This window comes from Chelmon rostratus, chromosome 8 (assembly GCF_017976325.1).
Source record: "Chelmon rostratus isolate fCheRos1 chromosome 8, fCheRos1.pri, whole genome shotgun sequence".
NCBI classification, from domain to species: Eukaryota; Metazoa; Chordata; class Actinopteri; order Chaetodontiformes; family Chaetodontidae; genus Chelmon; species Chelmon rostratus.
Genome location: NC_055665.1, coordinates 11,205,196 through 11,231,015, shown reverse-complemented (window position 1 = coordinate 11,231,015; position 25,820 = coordinate 11,205,196). Strand labels below are relative to the sequence as shown.

The 25,820-nt window shown below is 45.8% G+C and overlaps 2 protein-coding genes across 4 annotated transcripts; both read right to left on the bottom strand.

Moving 5' to 3' along the window:
• Positions 1 to 11: 11 nt before the first annotated feature.
• Positions 12 to 7,332, bottom strand: znf628 (zinc finger protein 628). 3 transcript variants are annotated; one of them, XM_041941886.1, is made up of 9 exons: positions 7,219 to 7,332; positions 6,217 to 6,780; positions 5,982 to 6,054; positions 4,960 to 5,898; positions 4,220 to 4,390; positions 3,740 to 4,073; positions 3,359 to 3,513; positions 2,559 to 2,801; positions 12 to 2,427 (listed from the first exon to the last, which is right to left on the bottom strand). In XM_041941886.1, the coding sequence occupies exons 2-9, from the start codon at positions 6,600 to 6,602 to the stop codon at positions 373 to 375; spliced, it is 4,356 nt and encodes a 1,451-aa protein (XP_041797820.1). In that variant the 5' UTR covers positions 6,603 to 6,780; positions 7,219 to 7,332; the 3' UTR covers positions 12 to 372. The 3 variants fall into 3 exon arrangements, with proteins under 3 accessions (XP_041797820.1, XP_041797819.1, XP_041797818.1); XM_041941885.1 differs by having other exon boundaries at positions 6,217 to 6,792; positions 7,219 to 7,331; XM_041941884.1 differs by lacking the exon at positions 7,219 to 7,332 and having other exon boundaries at positions 6,217 to 6,852.
• Positions 7,333 to 7,743: 411 nt separating this feature from the next.
• il11a (interleukin 11a) lies at positions 7,744 to 14,180 on the bottom strand. The gene is made up of 5 exons (XM_041942117.1): positions 13,798 to 14,180; positions 12,851 to 13,008; positions 9,803 to 9,898; positions 9,490 to 9,651; positions 7,744 to 9,326 (listed from the first exon to the last, which is right to left on the bottom strand). The coding sequence occupies exons 1-5, from the start codon at positions 13,802 to 13,804 to the stop codon at positions 9,147 to 9,149; spliced, it is 603 nt and encodes a 200-aa protein (XP_041798051.1). The 5' UTR covers positions 13,805 to 14,180; the 3' UTR covers positions 7,744 to 9,146.
• Between the last annotated feature and the right edge of the window lie 11,640 nt (positions 14,181 to 25,820).

Below are 25,820 nucleotides of genomic sequence, written 5' to 3'. Positions count from 1 at the left end.
AAATCAAATGATCAAAGGTATTAACAGATTTATTAATAATTAGGAACTGTTTACTTTTAACAGTGTGAAGAAAGTGGGCCATGTACAACATTTATTCACAAAAACGTATTTACTTAATAAACAAACTGCCAATGACAGTATCATTTAATCTAATATATTTAGGAATAGTCGGAGGTCCATGTACAGCCTATTTGAATGTATAACATTTCTAGTATGTGGCACCATGGGATTACAACACAGTACTCATCTAACTGCATGTTCTCCCTCAGTTCCAGGAGAACTCAAACTGACTAAAGTGCTAACACACCAAGCCCACAAATAGTGAGGCATTCACCCACTCACACACAGTCTTCTCTAACATGCACACTGGTTTTAGTTAGAGAACTGCATCTCTTTATTAGGTATAGGTCCATTTCTGATTGTGTCTTTAGTTGATGTTTGTAGCTCTGTACTGTCTGTAGAGTTGTGTTCCTTTGCTGACTTTTCCTTTACCTCTGCTGTTACACTCTCAAATTTCACCTCACTACTTTGTGAGATCTCCGCATCCCCTCCTCTCTCCATTCTCCCTTCTCTTAAGCTACTGGTGCTGACCTCAATTATGACAATTTCCTCTCCACCTCCCAGTTGAAATATACTTTCCATGGCTCCTCCGCCCTCAGTAACCCTGCCACTTGCGACATTGCAACCTGCCCCTTCTTCTCCCATCATTCCCCCTTCACCTTCTATCAAGGCTATCATCTGCATACCCTCCTCAGTTTCCTGCTCCATCTTGGATTCACCACCCAGTTCAAACACTACCTCCTGCCCATCAAGTGGCACCAAACTTTGGGTAGGTGTGCAGGAAAGCTGCAGGCTCGTTTCTTGCCCTTGGCTGAAGGTAGCACTGGATGGGCCACTGTCCTGTGCCTCAGTGTGGAAATGAAGGACATAAGACTCTCCCTGGCTGCCTTCATCTCCTGTCTGTCTCTCTCCCTGCTTTTCCCCACCCCATTCACGCAGAAGTGACATCATCCCTCCCTTATCTCCCCCCTTTTCCCCTTCATCTTGCCCATTTGTCTTGAACTGCAACACAAGTGATTTTCCCTCCCCACCCATTCCTCCATCCACTGCCTCTCCTGATGCATCCCCTTCAAATTGTAGAACGTATGACCCCCCACCCTCCTCGATATTCATCCCCTCCTTTGCTCGTCCTTCATTATCAAAGCATAACACAAACTGTTTCCCAGTCATGGTCTCCCCTGTCCTTATTTGCCCTACAGTGGTATGGGGGTTCCTTTCTAGAGTGGCCGGGAGAGGAGTAGACACTGATGTTGTGGCTACTGTGGTGGCTGGTGTAACCATGGTAACAGTTGATGGGGGTCCTGAGGTGTCCACTGTGGGGGCTACAGTAGTGGAAGATGAAAGAATTGGGACAGTAGTGCAAGATGTTGACAGGGGACAGTGGGAAACTGTGGATAAAGTTGACGTTGAGGACTCTGTGATCGTGTTAGCAGCAGTAATGGTCTGTGCGGCGCTGGTCACATTACAGTTTGTTACTGACAGAGCTCCACCTGCAGCCTGACTGACAGAAGCTGCGACAGATTTCTGAAGACTAGCTTTTGGTTTGCGTCCCCGTCTGCCCCGTGCTGTCCTTGTGCTTTTCCCTAATATGGGCTTGGTCAGTAGGGAGTTGGCTGAGAGAGTGTGTGTTGGCGTGGCAACAGGAGTGTTCGCATTGTTATTATTGTTTGTGATTATGATCCTGGTCTGCTGTTGCTGCTGTGATATGGTCGGAAAATGGGGTATCTGAGTCTGTGTTTGGTTTAGGACGGGTTGCAGAGCTTGGATAGTCTGAAGCACAGGGAGGGTCTGAGGCTCCGGAGCTGGTGGAGGGTTGTTTGCTGTTGGGACAAGGATCAAGCTGGACTGGCTGCCATTGTTGGAGGGGCACTGTAGAAGGAAGAAGTTTTGGGGTTGGGACGGAGGCAGCGGTGGTGGAGGAGGAGGTGGAGGGGCTGGTGTAGGGGATGACAAAGGAATGAGCTGCAGGCCGCTAGCTGTCTGAATCATAAAGTAGTTCTGGGAGGTGTTGGGGGGAATATTAAGTGCTGGCTGGGACACGATCAGGCTGCCATGGTTTCCTGAGTTTTCCAGGGTGATGGGGTTGAGCAGGGTTGTGGTGGTTGTTACTCCTCCAACACTGGCTTTCACAGCCACTCCATCTTTAGGTCCACCACCAGGGCAGGGCAGGGGAACACCACTGCCATGGGTGCGGATGTGCCTCTGCAAGTACGAGTGCATGACAAACTCCTTAGAGCAGTATGGGCATTTGTAGTCCTTGCTTGAGGAGTGTGTGCGAAGGTGGAGCTGGAGGTTGGAGGAGTGTGTAAAGCTTTTATTGCAGTGTGTGCACTGAAAGGGTCTCTCACCAGAGTGGGTGCGTTCATGCTGCTCACAGGGAAATAACAAGAGGGGAGACAAATGAAGAAAACAGGTTATGAGTTAAGACAGATCTATTCAATACAAGCAGCCTAAAATGTAGATGAGTTTATATCTGAGCCTGCGCAGGCACTACTGACCTGTTTGAGGTTTGACGTCTGCGAGAAAGACTTTGAGCAGATGGAGCAGGTATGAGGCCGCAGTCCAGAGTGCATTTGACTGTGTCTACGCAGGCAGCTGGTGTTCTTGAAGGACTTGCCGCACTCCTTACACACATATGGCCTCTCGCCTGTGTGCTGCCGTAAGTGGTACTGGTAGTGAGAGCTCCATTTGAAAGTGAGAGGGCAGTGGGGGCACTGGAAAGCCCGAACACCTGTGTGTACCTGGGTAAGTTGAATTTTTTTTTTTACACTTTTTGGCATTAGGTTTAATTTCTTTTACATGTTCTTACACTCAATCATGCTTAAGTACATACTTAGAGTACAAACAAAGGATCAGTTTGTGGTTATTGTATATGTAAATACAGTTTTTTCAATTTTTACTGCAGTAAGTAAAACTTTAAGAGTGCAATGAAACCAGAGTAAATGTTTTTTTTTTTACGCAGCGTAACAGTGGAAACATCCAAATGTGTGAACAATGCGATCAAAAGTTACAACTGCTACAACTGAAGTGTTGTGTGTGACAGCCACTTCAGTCACAAGAAAGTTGTAACTACAGAATGTGTTTCTGCACTGAAGGGACAGTTCAGTGCTTTTTGGATTTGTCTATTGCAAACTGCATTCATCTGCGTGGCTGTGAACCACACTAGGCAGCTGCAGTGCTTGTAAACTAGAGAAATCATAAGTTTACGATGACATTAATGATTAGCTATAGCTCCAACATGATGATTCTCTCATTTGGAAACCTAACTTGTGTGTAAATTTCTTGCTGCGAGCCTTACCCTCTGATGGATTGAAAGCAGTGACGACCTCTTAAAGCTCTTTCCACACTCAGTACAGCGGTAGGGCCTTTCCCCAGTGTGATCCCTCATGTGATATTTCAGGCCTGATGAACCTTTGAAGGCTTTTCCACACTCTGAACAGCGGTATGGCCTCTCTGTATAGAAGTATGTGAAAATTGAAATAAAACAATTGCATATAACACAGTAAAAACAGAATCAATGTTGGTTGTATTACTATTGTAGAAATTATCACAGTAAAGAACAACCTCTTTAATGTTCTCTGTAATGATAGGCTCATACTTCCTATCGTACGATCAAATCTCCATTGTCTCCATGTCAAAATGCAGCTCTGTGTCTGTTCTGCTATGAAAATGCCTTTACCTCCAGCAGCAGTGCTCTTGCTGGCTCCCGTCTTTTTGGGGGCTTTGGTCGGTTTGGCCGGTTGTTCCTCGTGCTCCTCACCGACGGCAATGATGTCAACATGGATCTCCCTCTGGCCTTCCTGCTGCTTGTCAGCCTGGCTGGGAGAGGAGGGAAGGGGGAGAGACAGAGAGAGGGAAGGAGGACACACTATCTCAGCCTCTGCCTCGGCCAGGAGACGTTGCTCAGGGGTGTGGGAGTGTTGGTGGGTGAGGAGTGAGGATAGAAGGGGGAAGGAGCGGTCACAGGCGGAGCAGCTGAATTGGGAGCGAGACTGTGATGAAAGAGAGTGCATCTGGAAACACAGAAGGGGAACACAGGATGCAAAGATGATAAGATCGACAAATCAAAATGCATGATATTCATTTCAATGCTTATTATACAATACATTGATGCAACTTGTATAACTGTGTTGAATAATTTGTAGAAGAGCATTCTCACCAGTGACACATGTCTATTGAGGCCTCCACTGGTCTTAAAGGTCTTATTGCAGTAGCCGCATGACAGCCCTGCCCATGTGGTTCTGGCCTCTGGCTGAACGGTCTCAGAGCTCTGAGTCACCTCAGTGAAGCTCTGCAGCAGGTCAAACTGGGCCTGGGTGGTGCCCACATTCTGAGGACAAACCAAAGGAAGCAATTCATATAACAAAAAAACAAAACGTCAGATTGAAGTCAAACACTTTAGAAGGTAGGTGGGTAATTTTTTGATCAAGTAAAATGACATTATATAGACAGATGAGTGTTTGTCTTGACCTTCAAGAGTACTGTCATTTTATTCCACATCACATCACAAACAGCAGTAATCAGTAATAATCAGACTGAGTTGTCATTTTGTGTCACTTCATCTATTTGGTCTGACATTCTGTTTATGTTTACTTATTTTGTTTTCCTTGTGGAATTTTGACTATTTTTCATGACTGTCGCTAGGTAGCTAGCTAGCTATATGGGAAAATGATGTACCGATCTCTAATCCCACCGACTAACCTCTGATTGGTCAATTGTTTCTCCAACCAGGGGAGACAGCGTCAATCAGACCAACTGAAACTGCTGGACAAATCTGTGATTCAGAGGTCTGACCGATTCCCTATCTACAGGCTATAATTCACGTCACTTTTTCTCCTTAATGTAATGTAGAAGGGTTTATTCTCTTATCACATTTATCCGTTTGATCCGATCACTTACTGTATTACTGCCATCTGCTCCCTCCGTCAGTCCGAGGAGCACCTCTGTCGTGTGTCCATTTTCAGCCACTGTCGTCGTCTCCACCACCTCCTCAAAATCAGCCAGCAGGTGGCCAGCTCCCACAAGCCCATCCCCAACCTCCATCCCTGCTCCAGGCCCGGCTTCTGCACTGGCCCCATGTTCCTCTGGAGCCATGTGAATGGACTGGTGCTCCTCTAGGTCTGTTCGTGTGCCAAAGGTGTGGCTGCAGCTGCCACAGCTGTACAGCAGCACACTGGCCCCGGTGTCTGTGCTCAGGTGAACCTCTGTCCCGATTGCCCTAGATGCACACATGTCCCCCCCAGAGGATGTGAGGGTGAGCTGGGGGAGGAGGCCGGGATTTTGGCCAGACGAGGTGGTTGACAGGAACACTTCTTCCATCCCCACCCCAACTCCATCAGTTCCTTCCTGGCTCACAAATTCAACCATGTCCGTCAACATGGACGATGTCACTTCCTCAGTCCCTACCACCACCTCCACTACCTCATTTCCCTTCCTTGCGTCCTCTCCCCTCTTTCCCTCCTTCCCTCCTGCGTTGAGGTTGGAGTGTGAGTTCTTGTGCAGGGCCAGGTTTGATGAGTGTGTGAAGCTTCGTCCACACTCACTACAGATGTAGGGCCTCTCACCTGTGTGTATCCTCATGTGCTGCCTTAGGTTGGTAGACTGAGTGAAGGATTTGTTACATACTGAGCAGGTGTAAGGCTTGAGACCAAGGTGGACATTCTTGTGTCGCCGCAGACTGCTTGAGTTCTTGAAGGCCTTGGGGCAGGTGTCACAGGGGTATGGACACTCTCCAGTATGCTGGCGCAGGTGATACTGGTAATGAGAACTCCATTTAAAGGTCAGGGGGCAATAGGGGCACAAGAAGGTACGCACTCCAGTGTGCACGCTCTGATGGACCTGGAAATGGACAGAGATAGATTTGTAAGCATTTCCTTTTCCCAGCATCCTTCTCTATAAAATGACTTTGTTTGACATCTCACCTGGAGTAGAGAGGAGCGTTTGAAGGCTTTGCCACAGTCCTGACATTTGTAAGGCTTCTCCCCTGAGTGAGACCTGCAGAAGAAAAGCAACCATTCAGGAAGACAGCACAATTAACAGTCATTACATGCGTGACACATAATCATTATAGAAATACACTGCAATGCTTTCTCTTGTGAGACATCTTATTCATTGCCATCAAAGCACTTGTACTAGGTAGGGATAATTTGTGGGTACCGTTGGTGGTAGAGCAGAGCAGAGGAGCCCTTGAAGGCCTTGGGGCAGAGGTTGCAGCGGTATGGTCTCTCATTGTTGTGGCTCCGCTGGTGGTGGGTCAGCCTGGACGACCACCTGAAGCTCTTCCCACAGTCCATACACCGGAAGGGATGGTCCGACTGCTCAGGCTGCTGGGCTGGGCCTGGGACGGAGGACGTCACCATGTCCAGAACCACCTCTACTCCACCCTCTACTACTGCCTTGTCTTCATCCACAAGCTCCCCTCTGTCCCTATCGTCCTCACCATCCTCTCCAGAACCAAGAAGGGATGGGAAAGGAGAGAGGGAGGCGGTGGACTGAGGCGGCAAGAGTTCTGCTTGGACCACTAAGGCCACTGAGTTAGCCATTACCAGAGCAAGCTGGTAGCAGATGAAGGTACTCCTTGGAAGCAGGTGTGGATTAGTTTTGGTGCAGTATCATGGTTTTTTCTTTCACCTTTCCTTCGTTCATATTTTCTTCTGTGTCTTTCACGAATTCCTTCCCTGTCAGCCACTGGAAACACTAGCTGTCATCCTAAGTAGAGAGCTGAGAACAGGTCTGACATAAAGTGAAATGGAAACATATGCCGTATTATAACTTGGTAACTTCGGGTAAGAATGTCCCCTTTAAATACCACCCCTGCCTCCCTCCCTCCCTCCTGTGTATGAGGCTGGTCCCCCCCTCCCTGCTGTCTTTCCTCTGGCCGTCAGTCCGCTTCTGTCCGTCCCCGCAGTGCGGTGCTTACTACCAATACACACACAGGGGCAACAGCTAAGTTACACATGAAGCTGCTTTATAAATGTATCTTAATGTACCAACCAGCTGTGCGAGCCGACACACAACACCCAGAGAAAATATCAGTTTTTACTGGATCAACAAAAAACAGCTACTGGCCTTCATTAAACTAGCCCTCGTCAATGCGGAATAGCGTCATTAAACTGCTCGATAAGGATGTGCATGAATTCAGGCTGAAGCAGTACTCACCGAGCATCTTAACTCATCTCAAAGCTATATTGTTGATATTATTAAAATGAACTGGGTACCGCAGTGCTAATCCACACAACCTTAACAATAAACACAGCGCAAACTAACAGCAGTTCTCCGCCCGATGCCGCCTTCCAAGAACAGCGACGGCGATTGGCTGTTTGCACCAATAGATGAGCTACTACTATTGGCCAGGAGCGTCAACAGACAGATTGACGTTTTTAAACCCTGCTTTGAAAAAACATTTTAAACCAAATATGACGGAAAGCAGGTACCAATGATATATAATGATACATGGACACTCTGAGATCTTAAAAAGCAAATTCTAAAGCTTTATTCACAATGGATATTTATTCGTTCTAGTCTGACTATGGCGCACAGACTTCTGGGTAACATAGTATCAGTGTGACTGCCCTGACTTCCATCAGTTTACATGTCGGTAGTTGGAACATGGTTATCAAAGATATACTCAAATCCATTGTGCACATTCTTTAGTATTTATTTCACCAAGGCACATATTTCACATTGAGGCCAATCAGTGTGTGGAAGAGGCATCTTGATGTTACAACAATAATTTAAACATAATGGTATAATAATAGTAAATAAGAATAAAAACTGTATAAAAGTACAAAAGGATAGGAGACTTGCTCCACTGCAGCACAAAATAAATAGATCCACCAAGTTATTTAAATAAATAGTCAATACTGTAACAAATACTAGAATAGGAATGGACAAAACTTATAGTGATAAAATTGGTGAAGTAATCTACATTATATCGTAGAAAACAACATAATACACAAAAGCACTGTATACAACAATTTACATTCTTGTACATTTATGTACACCTGTACAGAACATAGTGTCACAATACATAGTATTTTAAGGCTTTGGGTGTTAAACTAAAAACAAAACAAAACAAAAATCTTTTCTACCCCAAAGCACAGGTTAAAAATCAGCCATCTCACTCATTCAAGAGGCTAATCCTAACAAGTTTGTGCAAAGAATCTAATCAGGTCCATCAGTGCTCAGCAACAGGGCACATTCATACAACTTTACCACAATGTTAAATATGCCTCCTCATGCAGAATGCGAGAAACAGGCATTGAAAATAGAAACTCTGCCTGTGGTACAAAAGAAAGTATTCACTTCTCTTCGGCTACCATCTTGACATTTTCAGATAAATGTGACTAATTTCATAGGTCATCAATTGATGTGTTACGACATGGCACGTTCAACATGGTTAGAAGATAACATTAACATCTTCTAAAATGTTTACTCTAAGGGCACTGTAAGTGAGAGATAGTGAAAGCCTTGGCTGTCCCATATGTCTGCTACATCTACTGGAAGAATTATTCGCTGAAGAAATACACAAATGCAAAGTGGATTAAGTTAGTTTGAACAAAAATCATTATCAGAGCTATAGGTTCAGGAAGTGCTACTGTGTTTCTCTTGAGGATCAGAGAGACACAAGACAAAAAGAAAGATTACAGAGATGTGGGCAAGTAAATTCACGTTAATACAGAAATAAAGATGAGAGTGACACATTACAACTTCAAATAAATAAAATTAAATAAATTACTAACAGTCAATAAATAAATAAATACATAAATAACATGGTCATGAACAAGGCCTTTAGGAGAGAGTTTGGGGAATCATGACGTGATCATTGTAGTTAAACTGCCAGTTTGCTTTAACGGGAATCTTTATGGTTGTAACTGGCTGCAGTATAGTGCATCCTTATTGGCTCTGATGGAAAGACACATTCTTCAACACACATGTCATTGGTTGATGTTTGGGCCTCTTAAGGGATGCTACTGACTGCGGTGCACACTGATATGGTCATTATTCCCCTTTGGCTGAGGCGGGACTGTCCTCACTGGCTCTGCAGCCAAGCAGTTGAAAGGAAAAGAGTGAATGTGCTTGGATTATCATTGTACTGCAGAGACTTTGGGCTTGAGGCTAATGAATGCTCTGTACGCCCAATCACAGAAGAGCTTGAAGTGTTGAAGAAGCTCATGACTAGACTGCAGGACATCAAACTGATATGGGAGGTGAGGGGGGAGGGAGGGGGTCGCCGGAGTCAGCCTTGGTGCTTCAACTCTCAGCATCTGTAGGAGAGACAAACAGATTAGAATGACAATGTATTTATTTATTTACCACAGGGAAAATGTAAAAGTGGTAGCAAACTGTCCTTGGGATGACAGGGTTTTCTGCGAAAATTAGAAAATTAAACACTGAAATCATCTGAAAAGGAGAAACCCAGCTCTTTACCTGACGGTGCAGCAGGTTGATGAGAGATTTCATTTCTCTGATCATCTCCACCAGCTTGGGCAATGCAGGGTGGTGGTGCTTCTTTGAAACCTTGTTCAGCCACTCGAAGTGGTGCTCGTACAGCTTCAGGTCAGCATGCAGCTGAGAGAGTGTGGGCTTCAGCTGGAAACAACACAGACATACTTTAGAGACTTATCATGGGTGTGGCAAGATGTAACTGTGTGGATAGGAACAGACCAGCCCCTCTCCCTTCACAAGCACGCACGCACACACACGTACACGGTCACACACAAATGCATTATCAGAGCATTACCTCAAGATTGTTGAGATCATTGGCCGATCTGTTGCTCATTTCTGGCAGAGACCTGAACCTGTGGGGCTCCACATCTGAATCAAATGCATGCTCCTTCTGAAAGAGAAAACAAGACACAGAGCAAGCAGTTAGTAATTTGCATCAGTGCAATTTTACTCATCCTGAGACAAGTCACGGCAACACGAGGAAAGTATTAGTCCAGCACCTCGATTGGATGACTGTTTTCTGTGCTTAGAGACAGTAGCTCTCACTGAGGGGAGTGTGGTTGATCGGGTCAGTGTGAGTTCACCCACATTCAGCCACCCCAAATGTCAACAATAAGAGTAAATGACCTGAACCCACAGGATGTTTTCTACAGGGAGCGCGGATAACAACATATGCAGTGACTAAGAAAGCTCCAAGTGGGACAGACAACACAGGGCTGTAGGGAAACTCCAGGGTCACAGCTATAAAAAGATGGAATGACGCAGTGCTGCTGCCCAGCTAGAACCGTGTTGTAAACTACGTCCAGACAGCAGATGTCATGCTCATCATGGCCACCAGAGGGGGGTAAACAACCTGACTGCAGGTTCACGTGGTTGTACCTTAGAAAGGCAGCTGTGCTCAACAGTAGTACAATTTAGCACTAAAGATGTATGCCTGATTCAGTAATGAATGGGGGCAAATGGAGATGACTGATGTGGTGTGCGTCATTTCCAATCAGTAGAGGAACATAACAACATTAGGATGATGAGTGCTGAGAAATGTTTTGTGTAAACAGGTTGTGTGTACTTAATGCTTCCTTAACCTGTTATGCAGCGTTTTCCTTGCTCTGCTGTTTGCCTCCAGTTGTTTGTGTTGATGTTTTTCGGCGATGAATGTGCCGCATTGTTTCACATGTCTCTCCATCAGCCTTTCATAAGAGCCCACTTATGTTTGTGGTCCAATGTTTTGTCTCCGTTGCCTTTGTCCCCTTCTCTCCCCTGCTTCCCTACCCTCTCCCCTGCCCCCCTTCGCTCTCTCTGTCTCATACCAGGTGCACAAGCACATGCAACATCACGTGCACATGTGCATGCATGCACACACATACACCACTGGCTTGTCATCTAGTTGGCTCTCTGATCTCTTCATCTCTTGTGGTTTTTGTTCCATCTTTCTCAGCCTTTAATTCTCCCTCTTATCCTCCTTTTCTTGCTCTCTCCATCGTAGATCATGACCTCACCCGACAGAACTTAGCATCCAGTCTTTTTTTCTTCCTGAATGCAAATACTGGAATGTGATAAATCTTTTTGATTTTTATCAAGTCACTTTGCTGTGGCGACCGAAAGCATAACTCTAAACACCGCACCTACACAACCATGACTATTTACAGAACCCTCAATGCACACACACACAGCCACAAAAATGCCTACACACAAATGCATGGACACATTTACACCCATACTGCATCCATGCAAACACACACACACACACACATACACACACACACACACACACACACACACACACACACACACACAATCACACACATTCAGAGTTACGTCGGAAAACTTATATGGACCTATGTGTGTACGCACACACACACACACACACACACACACACACACACATACACACATTTCTCTCCCTTTAAAGCATCAGTTTCATTGCCTTTTTGCAGGGACTTTCCATGGATTCCCATTCTATTTATCTTTCCTAACTTTGTCCTCTTTTTAGTGGAATTCCACACAATAAGGAAAGAAAATTAAAAATAAATCTTCCAGTTACTGAAAACTGTCTAATACTGTCCCCAACCCCCTTTGATGATGCTGGTTTCTTCACATCTGGATCCCAGGTTAGACTACTGCTACACAATGGCCTGTAACATTGACTTAAAGCAACAAACCCACACACACGTACAGAACAGACACACACACACACACACACACACACACACACACACACACACACACACACTTTCTGAACATTATCTACTGGCCAAGACTAGAGAGAGTATGTGGCTATTTTTGATTTCATCCCCTGAACGAACAAAAGAGTTTAAAGATTTGCATAATGCAAAAATAGAATCTGGATCAGTCATGTGTAACCAAAGATCCAGAGATATGATCCCGCTTTCTTTTCACCTGTTAAAACACAGTGTTGATCCACAATCACCAGCTGGAGCCAAATCTTGGCTATGTTCTCAAATCTGATTTTCCTAACCACTTGACTGTCAACAAAATAAGATTTGTCAGAGTCTGCCAGAGTTGTCAGTACGGCGCAAGTGATTCACATTTCATGTTCCATCCTCACTTCCACAGTCTAGCCGCAGAACATAAACATGTTTCTATGTAAACAGGCATGTGATATACTTTGCTGTCGTTTCACAGATGGTATGCTTGGCAGTTTGACTTTAGTTGGATGCAGATACGGTGTTGATATGTAGTTCTAAATGTGGGAGACATAAAACTGATTCCTAGAACTTTATGTTTTGTTTCTCCATCCCCTTGGCTACATCATGTATCTTGCTAGATCATTGCAGTAAATGTGTGTTTATTCCCCTCAGTTCCATTAAACTTTATACTATTTTCACCAACCTGCCTACCAATCTTCCTGCTACTGCCACCAGTCAGGTGACCAGGCAGACCAGGAGGTTGCTGAGTCAGACCTCCCCTCCCTTCCGAGTCTAGTGTGGATTAAAAGTGAGATCACTCAGTCAAATCTCCCCTGAGGCTTTTGCTGCCCTGATCTAAGCATGCATATGGACTCCAGCCAGTCTGTCATCAATGAAAGCAGCTTAAGTCAAACTGAATCCTGAGTAAATCGAGCATACTTCACCCAAACAGTTTCCACAACAACTCCTGCTGGAAAGTTAGTGCTGCTTGAAGAGTGATGTTACCAAAACTGAAAGCTGACATTAACACCAAAATCCAGTTAGGGGAAGATCAATCAAGAGAGGCACAATGACCAGCATCCTCCTTCCACCCTCACACCAACAATTCAATTAGCATAGGATAGTCAGGGCCTCATTAGCCTCTCCTCCAATCAGTAGCTGAGATTGCAAATTGCCATGACGACATCTTCACTTACCAGCAGTTCTTGGGTGAGCTTCATTAGATTTTTGGTCTGATTGGACAGTTTATCCATGTCATTGGGCCGCCGCTGTGGCACTGGAGAGGCAGACGTGAACACAGGCAGCTGGGCCAATAGCAGCGAGAAGAGGAGCGATGAGGAGGAGTCGAGCAGCACTGCAGGGATAGAAGAAAACGGAAGCAATTAGTGGAGAGGCGCTTGTCATCTCGCCATAATGATAATGACCTCAGGCCACGGCTGTCAGCTCCAGGGGAAGATATTGCACCATAATATAAACAATAGCTCCAGACTTGGCAGAGGAATCCTGAAGAGCTTCAGTGTCAGAGTCATGTTTTCACAGGCTGAATGCAAATCATTAAATCATTAAAAGCCGGGCTTTGACACTGAATATCACCATCACTCCTTTACCATAAGCAACGTAATGAATGCTGCTGACTGTCACACCTGCAACTGGATAGGTACGTGAGTTGGTGGTATAAATTATATAGAGCCAGCCAAGTCAACTCTCTAACAGTAAGCTCATTCATTCTTGTCCTTTCAAGTTCAAATACAAGGTAGACTAAGTATTAAAAGGGAACCACAGTGCTGTTGAAATGATGAATGCCTGATAATTACAGGTGAACCACAAGAATCGCAGCCAAAATAACACTGCAGGAGCATCTGAGCTCCAGTCGAGGGCAACTTTTACAGTTTAGGGATCACCAGAGAATAAAGTTGTCCATGCTGAATGTCAAGTCAGATGTCAGTCAATTGTTTAGAATTTAGTCTGAAAATAAATCATATAGTTTAGTATGAAAGTCTCAAGACAGAGTAACAGTCACATAAACGTTAAAGAACCACGATTTTCAACAAAGCGTTTAGAGTTCAAATAAAACAAAGCTGTGAAAGAAATAATGAGCAATTAAAGCAATTAGGGATTAAAATGCACTCACACGAACACTTACATTTCATATTGATTCGGATCCAAGAGATAGGTAAACCAGCAAACAAACGCAGATAAATAAATAAATAGAAAAAATTAATAAATAAATTGAACTCCGGAAATTGTCACGTGCTCCGGTTTCTTCTTCGCACTCGTCAAGTCAGAGTGAGGAGGAAAGTTGTCAGGACGAAAGAGAGAGAGAATGAATGAGGGAGCAGAGTGATGACTGAGGCTCTCAGAGAGAAAGTCAGGAAAAGGAAGGTAAAAGTCAAACTTCTCTGTCTTTGGTAAAGTTTGAGATGAGCCCCTGGAGTCTTTATGGAGTGCTGAAGGCAGAGAGACACTTAGACAGTTTGGAGAGAGAGAGGTAACAGAAATGCAGAGAGAGGGATGCGAGTGTGGTAAGTCCAATTTTTGCGCGCAGTGAAGTGTTTAGGCTTGTTTAAAACTTCCTTTATAAAGACGTCGGGCCTATGACACATCGGCAGTGACTCACTTCATTCATAAAAACACACACACACACAGACACACGCTCTCTCTCTCCCTCCTCTCTCTCTCTCCCTCCTCTCTCTCTCCCTCTTTCCTCCTCCCCTCCCTGCTTGCCTGTCTCCCTTTGCGAAACTTTAAAAAAAAATTGTTCCGTTGTTTTTTTTTCTTTCCTCTATCACTTTCTCCCCGTCCTGTGCCGTCGCTATCTCCAGCACTTCCTCCGTCGCATCCCGCTACCTGCGCCAATCAGTCCCATCTACCTCTTTCTATCTTTCCATCTCCAAATCTCTTCCCCCCTGCCTCTCTCTATCACTGCAGACGTTTTAAAAAGCCCATTGTTTTCATGTGTATCAGCATATCTCATGTAACCATGTATCTTTTTGAGCCTCTGGTTTGACCTGCCCTCTCTTTTTCTTGCGCTCACCGGTGCTTTGTGCTGTGTTCAAGGGTGAAATGTCACAGGAAGTGTGTTCTCGCGTGTGTTATTTCATTTACAGCTAATTTAGGCTACACGTGCCACATTCCCTGTATTACAGCTAATACGCACAGCAAACACCTTTTCTCTACCATATTTCCCTCCTTTTCTCACCCCTTGCTCTTTTTTTTCAGAGCCCCTCCTGAGACAGCAGCCTGTTATTTCCACTGCCCCCCCACCCACCTCCTCTTTTTTTTCACTCCTTCTCTCCCTCTCCAGGGTGAAGGAAAGAGTGAGGAGTGAGAGACGGATAGGAGCAGGAGAGAGGTGTTGTCCAGACCAGAAGGGGCCTCTGAAAGTGTTGCATAGAAACAGTGAGCGGACACACACACACCACAGGACGTTAACACAGACACACGATTGAGGGGCACGGGGCGGTTGATGGGGTCTACATGATGCACACACACACACAACATGTACATGGATGCACACGCATGACAGCGTCAAAGAAAAACACACTGCTCTAAAAGACCAAAAAGGCACTTTATAGCTCAGAAACACACACTCCGATACATGTAGAAACATAATAGTCTCCTGTACACACATCAACATGCACAGACACACACACACACACACATGCAGAGGCAGTCTGGAAACACCCTGTCAGGTGCAGTAAAGCGTGGCCGGCTATTGCAAAGGGCAAGAATGACTTCCAGTCATCACAGAGGGACAGTCCATGCATCATACTGTACACATACTGTATATCACAAGGGAGTGAAAAGGTGTACAAATATCAGATCTGTGAGCAGCGATGAGCACTTGTATTCACAACTTATTACACAAAACAAACAGAAATGCTTTATTTCCATCATTTTTTTCACCTTTTTTTTCCTCCCATCATTTGAAGTTTGACTGGGGGCCATTTAATTACATCACCTCACAGCGCCCTCTTCCCCTGCAGTGGTATAATGGCACCTGACCAGAGAATCAGCACCACGCACTGCTCATCTCAACTCCAAATATTCGCAGCAACAGTGGGCATAAAATCGCATTTTCTTTTGCCAATTTCCTCAAAATTTGGTGAGAATTTTTGCTGCATTTGGGTGGAAACCTGGCTACAGACACAAACAAACAAAGGGAGAGAGGGAGCGCGAGAGAGCAGGGGGAAAGGAAGAAAGCGCTTTTGAGTCTGGGTGTGAGATTAGGAGACCCTCATTCACAGACATACACTCATGGTGTGGTTAGAAAATAATTAGTGGTGGGCCTTGTATGCGCACACTCGCACACTCATACACATACAGTATACACACACGCAGAGTTGCCAGTCCGGTGGTGGGCCTACACAGACAAACAAACACCCTCCAAATGATGAGGGCCTGGTGGCAGCGAGTGGGTGGCAGAGTTGTTGTGGTTAAAAAGGGTCATACTCTGTTTTCTCGGGTCAACAGTAGAGAAGAAAAGCAGGCGAGGGTGGAGAGCAGGAGAAGGAGGGGAGGAAATAGATGAGTGCGGTTGGACGTAGGGAGATATTGACACACTCGCTCTTTTTAATTTGCCACATCAAAGGGCCGTTTGAAGACACAGCTGGGGAGAGAAGAAAAGAAAAAGTGAAGTTAGTCACTCTCCCTCATTCCCTCTCTGGGCTGCCTCTCATGATGGGGGTCTCCTGGGTGGTTCTGAAGCTCACAGCCTCCTGTTAGGCCATCCGCCAGCGCTGATCACTCACACACCATGACACCGGATGGGTACCCTTTAAGTGTGAGCGTGTGTGAGTGCGGGCGCGCATGCATCGATGTCGGCGCGCAAAATAAAACGAGTTATAAGTCTTTGTTTAGACTTTTGTTTTTGTGTGTGAGAGAGCGAGCACACACTGGCGCATGCCTGTTGGAAAAGGGGGAATCCAGGGTTTGTGTAAATGGGTGTGCGTACAGTATATGTGTGTAATTATGGGTATGTGGTGGTATAAGTGCGGTGTCTGTATATCGTGCATGAGCATCAGTGTTTGTGTGTGCGTCTGCGTGTGTGTGTGTTTGTGTGTGGCCTTCATATGCTACCCATTACATCACCAATCTGTGTAAACCACCATAGGAGGAGAAACAGAGTGAGACACTCAGACTACGACCTCAAAGACATCAGAGAGGAAGGGGAACCTGTGACAGGGCCTGCCAGGCCTCACTGCCAGACAAACTTTACTCACACAAGCTTCACTCAATTCGGTCATGCTTTACACTAGGTTTCCTGTGCGCCATGGCATGTATTCACACATTATTACGCAGGCTCCAAATCATTCGAATGCCTCACACTCTTTGCTCACCTTTTGACGGGCTGTTAATCCACTCAGTCGCGTGATTCATTCGCCGCTTTGATTAAAGCAAGTGTGAGTAGTTTATTCACCTGACAAGGAAGAGCTTATGCAAGACTAGATTTTTTTTTATGCTGGGGATTTTTTTCATTGTTTACTTTAGTTTAATTAGGGTTGTAGTTTGATTATGAGAACAAATACCAAATCAGCCCATTCTGTTAATGTGGGTTTTCCCATAAATGTTTGTCGCCGCGGGTTAATTTCCATGTCCAGGTGGATGATAAAGTCGTCTTGTGGGTTTTAGGGTTAAGTCTCATGTTCTGCTTACCTCAGAGTGTCATATGTAAACAGTGCAAATGTTGGCCGTGACGCAACGCTGCTGCGATGGTAAAAGGGATCATGAGAGAAGGAATAGTAATAAATTCATCATTTTTATGTTGCGCCTTCATTTCCTCCAGGGGATTCCAGCAGGGCCTGAGTAAACAAACGCGGCGATTACGTTCAAAGGCAGAACCAAAGGTCCGACCTATTACTGTTAATATTTACTCTCCTAGAACAGGGCACTTTCAAGTTTCCCCATGACCTCTGCCTCTCTTCTTCCTCTCTACTCCGTCATTCTGTCCCTCATTCATTCTCTACAACTCGCTGCCAAGTTTGTGATTCTGGCAGGGTGTCCTATCTGGCAGTGGTGGAATGTAACTAAGTACTTTTACTCAAGTACTGTGCTTTCTGTTTCTACTCCACTACATTTCAGAAGGAATTATTGCCCTTTTTACTCCACTACATTACATGACAGCTTTAGTTACATTCTTGCATAAGAATATAGAGCTTATGAGTTATGATGGTTTGTAATAAAAGAAACTACTACTACCAACTCACAAGTTTAAACAAGTAGAGCTGAAATGCTGACAGACAGAAAATTAATTGGCAGTGGCAACTATTTTGGTAATCACTTCTTCTGAAACTTCAGCTTCGGAAATGCGCAGGTTTGCTGCTTGTCCTTTTAACTATTATAATAATTTAGATATTTTCTGATATTTTACAAAGCAAACAATCGATGGATGGAGAAAACAATGAACAAATGAATCCATCATGAAAGCAATAATTAGTTGCAGTCCTATACAAACTAGTTATGAGCTCCACCTCAACCAGCTACAACAGTAAAATCCTGCTTTTAATGCACGAGTAATAATAATCTAATAATATATAATGGTACAACAGTCACAGGGACATCTTTCTGAATTGAGACCTTTTTCTTTCAATACTTACATTTTACATTTTCTTGGTTATACTTATATACTTTTATTTAAGTAATATTCTAAATGAGTATTTTTACATCCTGGTATTAGTACTTTTACTAAAGTAAAAGAGCTCAGTACTTCTGCTATCTGGGGAATCGTCATGGTTACCGCTTACCCTAACTCGGTACCCACTGTCATCGTCACCCCACCCCCCTTCTCCCCGCCGCTTGCCCCCCGTACTTCAACCTACGTCAGAGAGCAAGTGAGTGTGTTAATAGTTCAGGGGGGGTTGGAGGGAGAAATAGTGACACACAGAAGGGGGCTGCAGTCATTGGGCAATAAAGTGACGTCTCTGACTCTCTCTGTCTCAAAGTCGGTGGTCAGTGTTAAAGTGCTGTTGTCCTCTTTCAAATAGATATATGACAAGAGAGCCTCCTCTCAAGCCCCCCTCCACCTCCCCTCTGCTGGCAAGTCTTTAGTTGAGACAGCTCCCCATGGACGTGATTTACTAATTATGCGTGTCAATTGCTCTCTTCCTTTTTCATGCGAGCTGCCCAGTTGAGGCAGATATGGCTGTTGCGCATCTGTTGCTTTGCCTTTTTATTAGACCATTAAAGGGGGACATTAACCAGCATCATTATTGCAGGTTTCCTCCACTGGCTCAGCTCACAGATCCGCGCAAAGGGCAGGATGCAGGGATGAAAGGGAGAGCATGAGGCAAACGTCTCTCCCGGCAGAAACCGGGGGAGCAAAATGTTTAAATCAGCTCTCTATTAAACACACATTTACGAGGCTCATTTTGTTTGGAAACCAAACTCCATGGTATGTGACAAAACACAGTGTACGTGTGTGCATGTGCGTGTGCGTGTGAGTGTGTGTGCGCACACGTGCACCGGCGAGAGTCAGCCGAAACCCTCTCCCTCTCTGACTCTGCGTTGCTCACCTGCTCACGTTCCCCTCTCGCCGCGTACAAGCAGTTTTGCGTCTGCGAGTGAGGAAATCTCTGAATGAACTGGTTGAAGCAATAGGTCACAGACAGAGTGTGAGCAGGAGAAGAGGAAGGAGGAGGAGGAGGAGGGTACAGCGGGAAGCAAGCAACCCACGCAAAAGGAACTTTTTACTCTGCAAACACTCTTTCCATCTACCCTGCTTGCTCCCTCCATCTCAGACTGGTGTTAACACACTGCAGAGCCCAGGCCTGTCTCAGAGCTCCCGCTTTCTCCTCCGCTTCTCCCTCCCGCTCCTCTCACCGCCATTCTCAGTCGCCCTAAACATTCTTTCCTCCCCTGTCATTGCGTGTCCTGTCTGCATCCCTCTCTCTCCCATCTCTTCCTCTTCTCAGACTGATTCCCCTCAGCTCCCTCTTACTTTCTCTTTCACACACTCACTCGTTTCCACTTCACATCCCCCTCTCCTCTCTCCGGTGCAGTGTGGTGCACAGGACGAGCTTTAAACAATGAAATCACATGGAATTAAGCACGTGCATGTAAACCGTGGATTACTTTTACCACCTGGCTGCAATATCTTTGCACCGGTGACCCTGTGCAGCACTTTTCAGCATAAAAGTAAGAGAGAAAAGAGAGCCGAGTGAAAGTGAAGATGCTATTTTTGGTGCATTCCTCAGCGTGCAGAATAGTTATCCGGGAGACATTACTTGTGCATTCTCTGTCTCTTTGTCAGTCTCGCACCGTTTCTGTGGTGAGTTACTACATCTGTGTGTGTGTGAGTGATGTATACTGTATCAGAGCTGACCACTACTTGCCGGCGCGCCGTGCGTCTGCGTCAGCCACACACTGAGTCTGTTGTCGTGTTATTCTACGGAAGCTGCTGACAAACTCTCAGAGGAAAGGGGAGGGGGCTGTGTGTATGTGTGTGTGTGTGTGTGTGTGTAAGGGGGCAGCGGGGCCTGGAGAGACGACGGGGAAAGAGTGAGGGGAGCGGGAAGACAAAAGGAAGAGGACTTTGTGACGTCGCAGCTGGCTGCACCGAGTCACTTTGTCAATGTGACATGACCTCAGTCACATGGGGGGGGTGGGAGGATGCCCTTTTGCAGACAGATGGACACACACGCACACACACAAACAAACTCACAGAAACACACATATGCTTACGTCTGTTAGACAGTTCACTCCAGTATTTAAAACAATTTATAACCTACTACCCCCTTTAACCTGACATGGCCTGGCTGTTTTCTGTGAAGGCTGACGCACATCGGGCCCCTCCATCACTGGCTGTTCATTAAATTAACGCTTGTTACACGATGACAATCATAAATCAACCTCCTACAACAATGATAGCAGATAACACTACTTATAACAGAGCACATGGCCAGCTGTATTGATTCTACCGTCGTTCCACTGACCACTTCCTGTGCGTCAGCCGTGCAGAGTGTGTAAATTTCATCATAACGAAGAGCAAACACAGGAAAGGAAATTTCATATCCGCACGTTGTCACTGTTTATGTTTTGAAATAACGTACAGACACGGATGGGAGAGCTGAGCACAACAGTTTGGAGGCAGAGTGCATTTGAAAATGTTTGTAAATCAAAAAGACCTCTCTCCACATTCAGTAGGCTGCGCTCTGACCGCACAGGGAGGGGAGGCGGACCTCAAGTTCACTGAAATGTCAACTTTGGTTTGAAGTGACTTTGACTTGAAGCGGTGAAAACACGGCACAGAAGATACACTGTCTTCCTTTTTTAGATTGAAGTTTCTGCAGTTGTCGTATTGCAGTTTGTTTGTTTTTTATGCATTCTCTTGTGGAAGGAGAACATTTACTGTAAATGTTTATATAAACTGTGAACTATCTTGCCCTCATACTTCTTGGACAGACTATCTAATCTCTGGAATAGTGGGTGAAAGATATGGAAGTAATGTGTTTGCGTGCATTCTTCATAACCACCATTATCATTATCTCCAGCTGACGAGTCTGAGACGGCCATCTTTTACTTGTACATCTGCACGACCTGTCACAGCCCCAACGTCTCTGCAGTTTTATTCTCTTGACCTTTGTTCATTGTGGGAACTAACAAAAGCTTTGTTTGGTGTGCAGTAAGAGAACCACCTTCATCCTTGTAAGGCTGTGACTAAGAGGAATGACATGAAAGTTATTCTAATCTTGCTATTCTTGTTCCCAGTGTTTGTGTGCACTTTGACCCCCTGCTGTTCCCAATTAGCCACAAACCGCTCTGTCAGGAGGTATTTAAATGCTTTTCATGTCAGCTTTTATCAATAACACTCCATGAGTCAAGGATTCAGAAATGAAAGCTATCCAGAATTTTCTATTTTTGGCACAGAGTTCACACGCATTACCACTACACCCCCGCTGCCACTGTCTTTTTATGTCTCCCACTCCCTTTTCTCCCTGGCTCCTCATCCTCTTTCTGTTCATCAATCATGTCTGTCCATTCTCATCAGAAGGTCACCGCTGGATGTATGAATGGTGTCAGCAGGCCTCACCGTCTGCCTTGTATTACAGACGCCCTCGCATCTGGCTGGACCCCCGGTAGTGCCGGGAAGCATGCCAGGAATGCAAAGAATGGCCCAGTGAACGATAAGAAGGAAATTCCCCGCAGCAGACCGGACTAAAAGCCCAGAAACAACAGGCTCATGGACAATCACTGGGAAGAAATGAAATGGATGACGACAAAGAGTGGGATGGGAGGGGATGGAACAGGATGCCTGGACAGACACAGGTCTAGGTTTGACACTAAAACAATAAACACATTGACAGTTTGTATCCTTGGAAGCTGGGAGTGATGACGAGGATGGGATGGTGACACACGACAAAAGAGAAAAGAAAGGAATGGGATGGGTTTGGGATGATCCGAGAGAGATAGGTGAGACGGTCATGCACAAAAGAACCAATGACCGGTGACAGAGCTGGGATTAGAAAAAACAAAGTGACACCATGGAGGAGAATGACTGAACACAGATAGCGACGGCAAAGACGTAAAACAGGCTATCGCCCATCTGAAGGGTGTTGGGCGGGAGCGAGGGACAACTGTGTGACAGGAAGAGGGAATAGAGATAGAGGCAAGCCACAGGAAAGGCGATCCCCTTTAATCAGCCCCTTATTGGGTGACAGTGAGTGGGAAGAGGAGGACACGCACACACACCTCACAGGCAGATTTCTGGCCGATGAATCCTTGGATTTGACCGACAGCACCTCTTTATGACTCACTGACCCGGCTTTTCTACTGTCTCCCACACTGTGCCATCTGCAGAGGCTTTCAGGCTCCGTTTGAACAGCGAGCACGACATTGCCAAACCCTGATCCAGATTAGCGTCCTCTCTGTAGTGGCCTACTAAATCTGACTTTACATCAGTGTCTATTAACACGGCAGCTCTACATCCCTTTTGTTTGACTGCTGGTGCTGATTTGGGGGCAGCCAGTCGGTAATTGTTTTGAGCTGCTAAATTGCACCAGGAGGGATTGGATTACCTACCACCAAGGTAGCCCCCCCCCCCTTCTCGTTTCCCCGTTTCCCCTGGATTACATCAGAGTTCAGGCTCCTTCATCTGTGAGTAAGCACATACCTCACAGTCACACGGGAGGCCAGAAACATGCCTAATGTGTTTGAACAGAAAGGTGGATAATGGGATATATGGAGGAGGTCAGGAAGTGTAAACAGTCCTCCTGTACATGGTTTTCCATTCATCTCCATTGGCAAGATAAGAGGTGTAGAGGTTGGTTGATGGTGATCTAGTTTCTGTTTATGCATGCTGGTGTGTGTATGTGTGCTTATTGTTCCTGTCTGGCCTTAACCCAGTCTTTTTTATGTATTCACATCATAAATAATGAACAACCTAGAAGGAAATGAAACATTATCCATATAAAACTCCCCAGGGTGTCTTATCTTGTATGACAGTGATTCATTCCTGTAATATCATGATCACAGCACAGACCTTGGCCAATTACAATAAGAAAATCGAGCTACATCAACAATATTCCAGCCACAATCTGGGCTTCTTTCCTCAAAAGCTACATACTAATTAATCTTCAAAGTAAGAAGCGTTCCTGCATGACAAAGCGTGTCCTGTTAAGTCGCCACTGGGAGAGCACTTTCCCAGGTCAGATCAACATTGTAAAGCTCAACACAGTAAGTGCAGAACATTGTGATGAGGGGCAATACGTGAGACTTTATTTGTGCTCCATGGTGTGGTTGTACAGTACAAATTAGGGTCAGAATTCGATCCAGTGAACGTGGAGAGCTGTGCCTCTCGCTCGTACGTTTAGGTCAGAGCCTCTTATAATGACTCCGTGCGGTTCCCTGGCTTTTCGACCCATCTGAAACAGCTGACACAAGAAAGATAGGTGGGTGTGTGAGTTTTGAGGTGAGGCAGTGAAAGGCGCATGCAGACAAGGAGAGGTAACTCTGTTTTTTTGGTGACTCCATTAAAACGAACCCCTGGGAGGTTTGGACGACTGACAGCTGAGGTGGAGTCCGGGGCAGCCAGGCAGGAGGGAGAGTGTTTTCATGTGTTTATGTATGTGTTTTCCTTCACTACTGGGACTTATATATATGGCTGCAGGGCTGTCTCTCAGGTCCGCAGCTGAGTGTGACGGGGGTTCACTCAGGGGTATAGGAACAAGCCCCGGGGACGACCTGTGGAACACCCTTGTTATCCTCCAGGGAGCGATGCTTTTGAGGTGCGGGCCCCCACCACCCTTCACCTCCAATGTGCCGAATCAGTGGAAGGCAGAAACCCAGAGAGTATCCCTGACACTAATATGGAAAAAAGCCTGTTTGGAGCGAATATAAGGGCAAATATTATTCTTCCTGAGCGTAACCACGGCGAGCACCTCTGACCTGGCAGTGAAAGTGCTGAAACAAAAAGCCCAAAGACTTTTTCTGCTCCATCAAAGGAGAGCTGCATAAAATAAACATGGCCATCAGATTACCACGCTGAACACGGGGCCGCGTTAGCCCGCGCCGGCCGCCCTGCCGCCCAACCCCATAGCTCTATGGGAGTTAAGTGTGGGGTCCGCTCAGTCAACACCATGACGCAAAATGGAACAAGCCTCTGACAGAAGCCCCAGGCTGATGGAATAAGGCCCCTACCCACAGGCCCACAGGCCCCCCGGCCCGAGAGAAACATACTGAGTGAGAACGAGAGAGAGAGAGAGAGGGAGGAAAACAGGAGGAAAGAAGAAGAAAGGAGGGGAAAGGTAGATGAGGACATTTTAGAAAAGAGGAAAAGACCACCAGTCCAAAACTGGTGGCATTGGCCCTTACCCAAATTGAGCGCACACATAAACACTGCTGCCGCTGCCCCGGAGAACCGGCAGCAGCAGGCCAGGACAGACAGCCGCCAGTGGAGAGGAGGCCGGGGCAGGGCAGGGCAGGGCAAGGCAGGGTACAGTGGTTGGTGGTGGTGGTTGTAGCAGCCAGTGAGACTGTGAGGCTTAGCTGGCTAGTCCTACTAACAGTGGACAGCCTCAGCACGGTGGATCTGACCTCACAGGGCTTCTTTATATCCCTGCATGCGCCCGTGTGCATTTGTGTGTAGGGGCATGCATGTGTGGACCAGAAAAAAAAAAAGTTTGTGTGTTTATGTGTGCATTTCACGTTCAGGTGACGTAACCAGGAGAAAACAGATCAAGGCTTTTCTCTTGGCCTTTTAGTCATCTCACTGAGGCCCCGCTGTCCGTTTCATCCACCTAAAGTCTGCAGCCACAGTCTGTCCTCTGTCTGCATCTAACTGATCCCCCCCCCCTGCACCTCTGACCTTCTCACCACTCGTCTCAAACCTCAAGCAGATTCCTACACCCCCAGTCTGTCTTTTTGTCTGTCTGCAACCTAACAGAGATTTCCCTGCTCTCTTGTTTTCTTCCTGGCCTTAACACAGGACTTAGCCAGGAGCCATGTACAATATTCCACTCTGACTTTGTTTCAGACTAGAGCTGACTCTCTGCTGACTGTGTCTCGTACAGTCAGGCCTTTGAATATTTTCAGTCTGTGACCCCAAATGGGAAATTTAGCTTTATTTCTTGGAAGCCACATTCATAAAAGTATTTCTTTCCTTGCCATGTGAGACCAGAATATAAAAAACACAATTTAGGTTCCTACAGGTGTAAGAAACCAGATTCTGTAATATTTACAATGCTGTCTAATTTTGCTTAAGCCCTCACACTTTCCCTTCCAATTTCCTGATAAAACATGTCTCACAACCTCCATCAGTAGCCCTACAGTCATCACTTTCTGCCCTTTCCCCTGACGTATGACTTGAAAAACCTCCTTATACTGCGGGCTTTAAGATGACGCAGGGCTCAGGTAAAGTGTTACCAGATCGCGAATAGATACCGAGGCCGTGCCAGGTTGTAGCTGTTAGTGTTAAGTGTGAGAGCCATGGGCCCTTTCTGGTTCCTGAAAATGACTCCTGTGTGTAGCAACAATGAACACAATCACTGTGGTCCACTGGGCCTCACACCAGCAGCATTGCATTACCGCGCTTGCCTCCCTACTGTTCTCCTTTTCTTTTCATCCTTCTCTCTTCTCTCCTCTGACTCAGCTGTTTTGTAGGAAACTCCGTCTCTTTGAAGAATGGAAGAATCTTTCATTACTCGACAGGGAGAGAGCAGGCAGAGAGAAGGA

Coding starts and splice junctions, on each gene's coding strand:
- il11a (XM_041942117.1), bottom strand. Junction 9,899..12,850: donor AGCTCACCCAAGAACTGCTG/GTAAGTGAAGAT, acceptor TTTCTCTTTCAG/AAGGAGCATGCATTTGATTC. Junction 9,327..9,489: donor TCAACCTGCTGCACCGTCAG/GTAAAGAGCTGG, acceptor TCTCTCCTACAG/ATGCTGAGAGTTGAAGCACC.
- znf628 (XM_041941886.1), bottom strand. CDS start 6,602: ATGGCTAACTCAGTGGCCTTAGTGGTCCAAGCAGAACTCTTGCCGCCT. Junction 6,055..6,216: donor GCTCTGCTCTACCACCAACG/GTACCCACAAAT, acceptor TTTCTTCTGCAG/GTCTCACTCAGGGGAGAAGC. Junction 2,428..2,558: donor AGACGTCAAACCTCAAACAG/GTCAGTAGTGCC, acceptor CCCTGTGAGCAG/CATGAACGCACCCACTCTGG.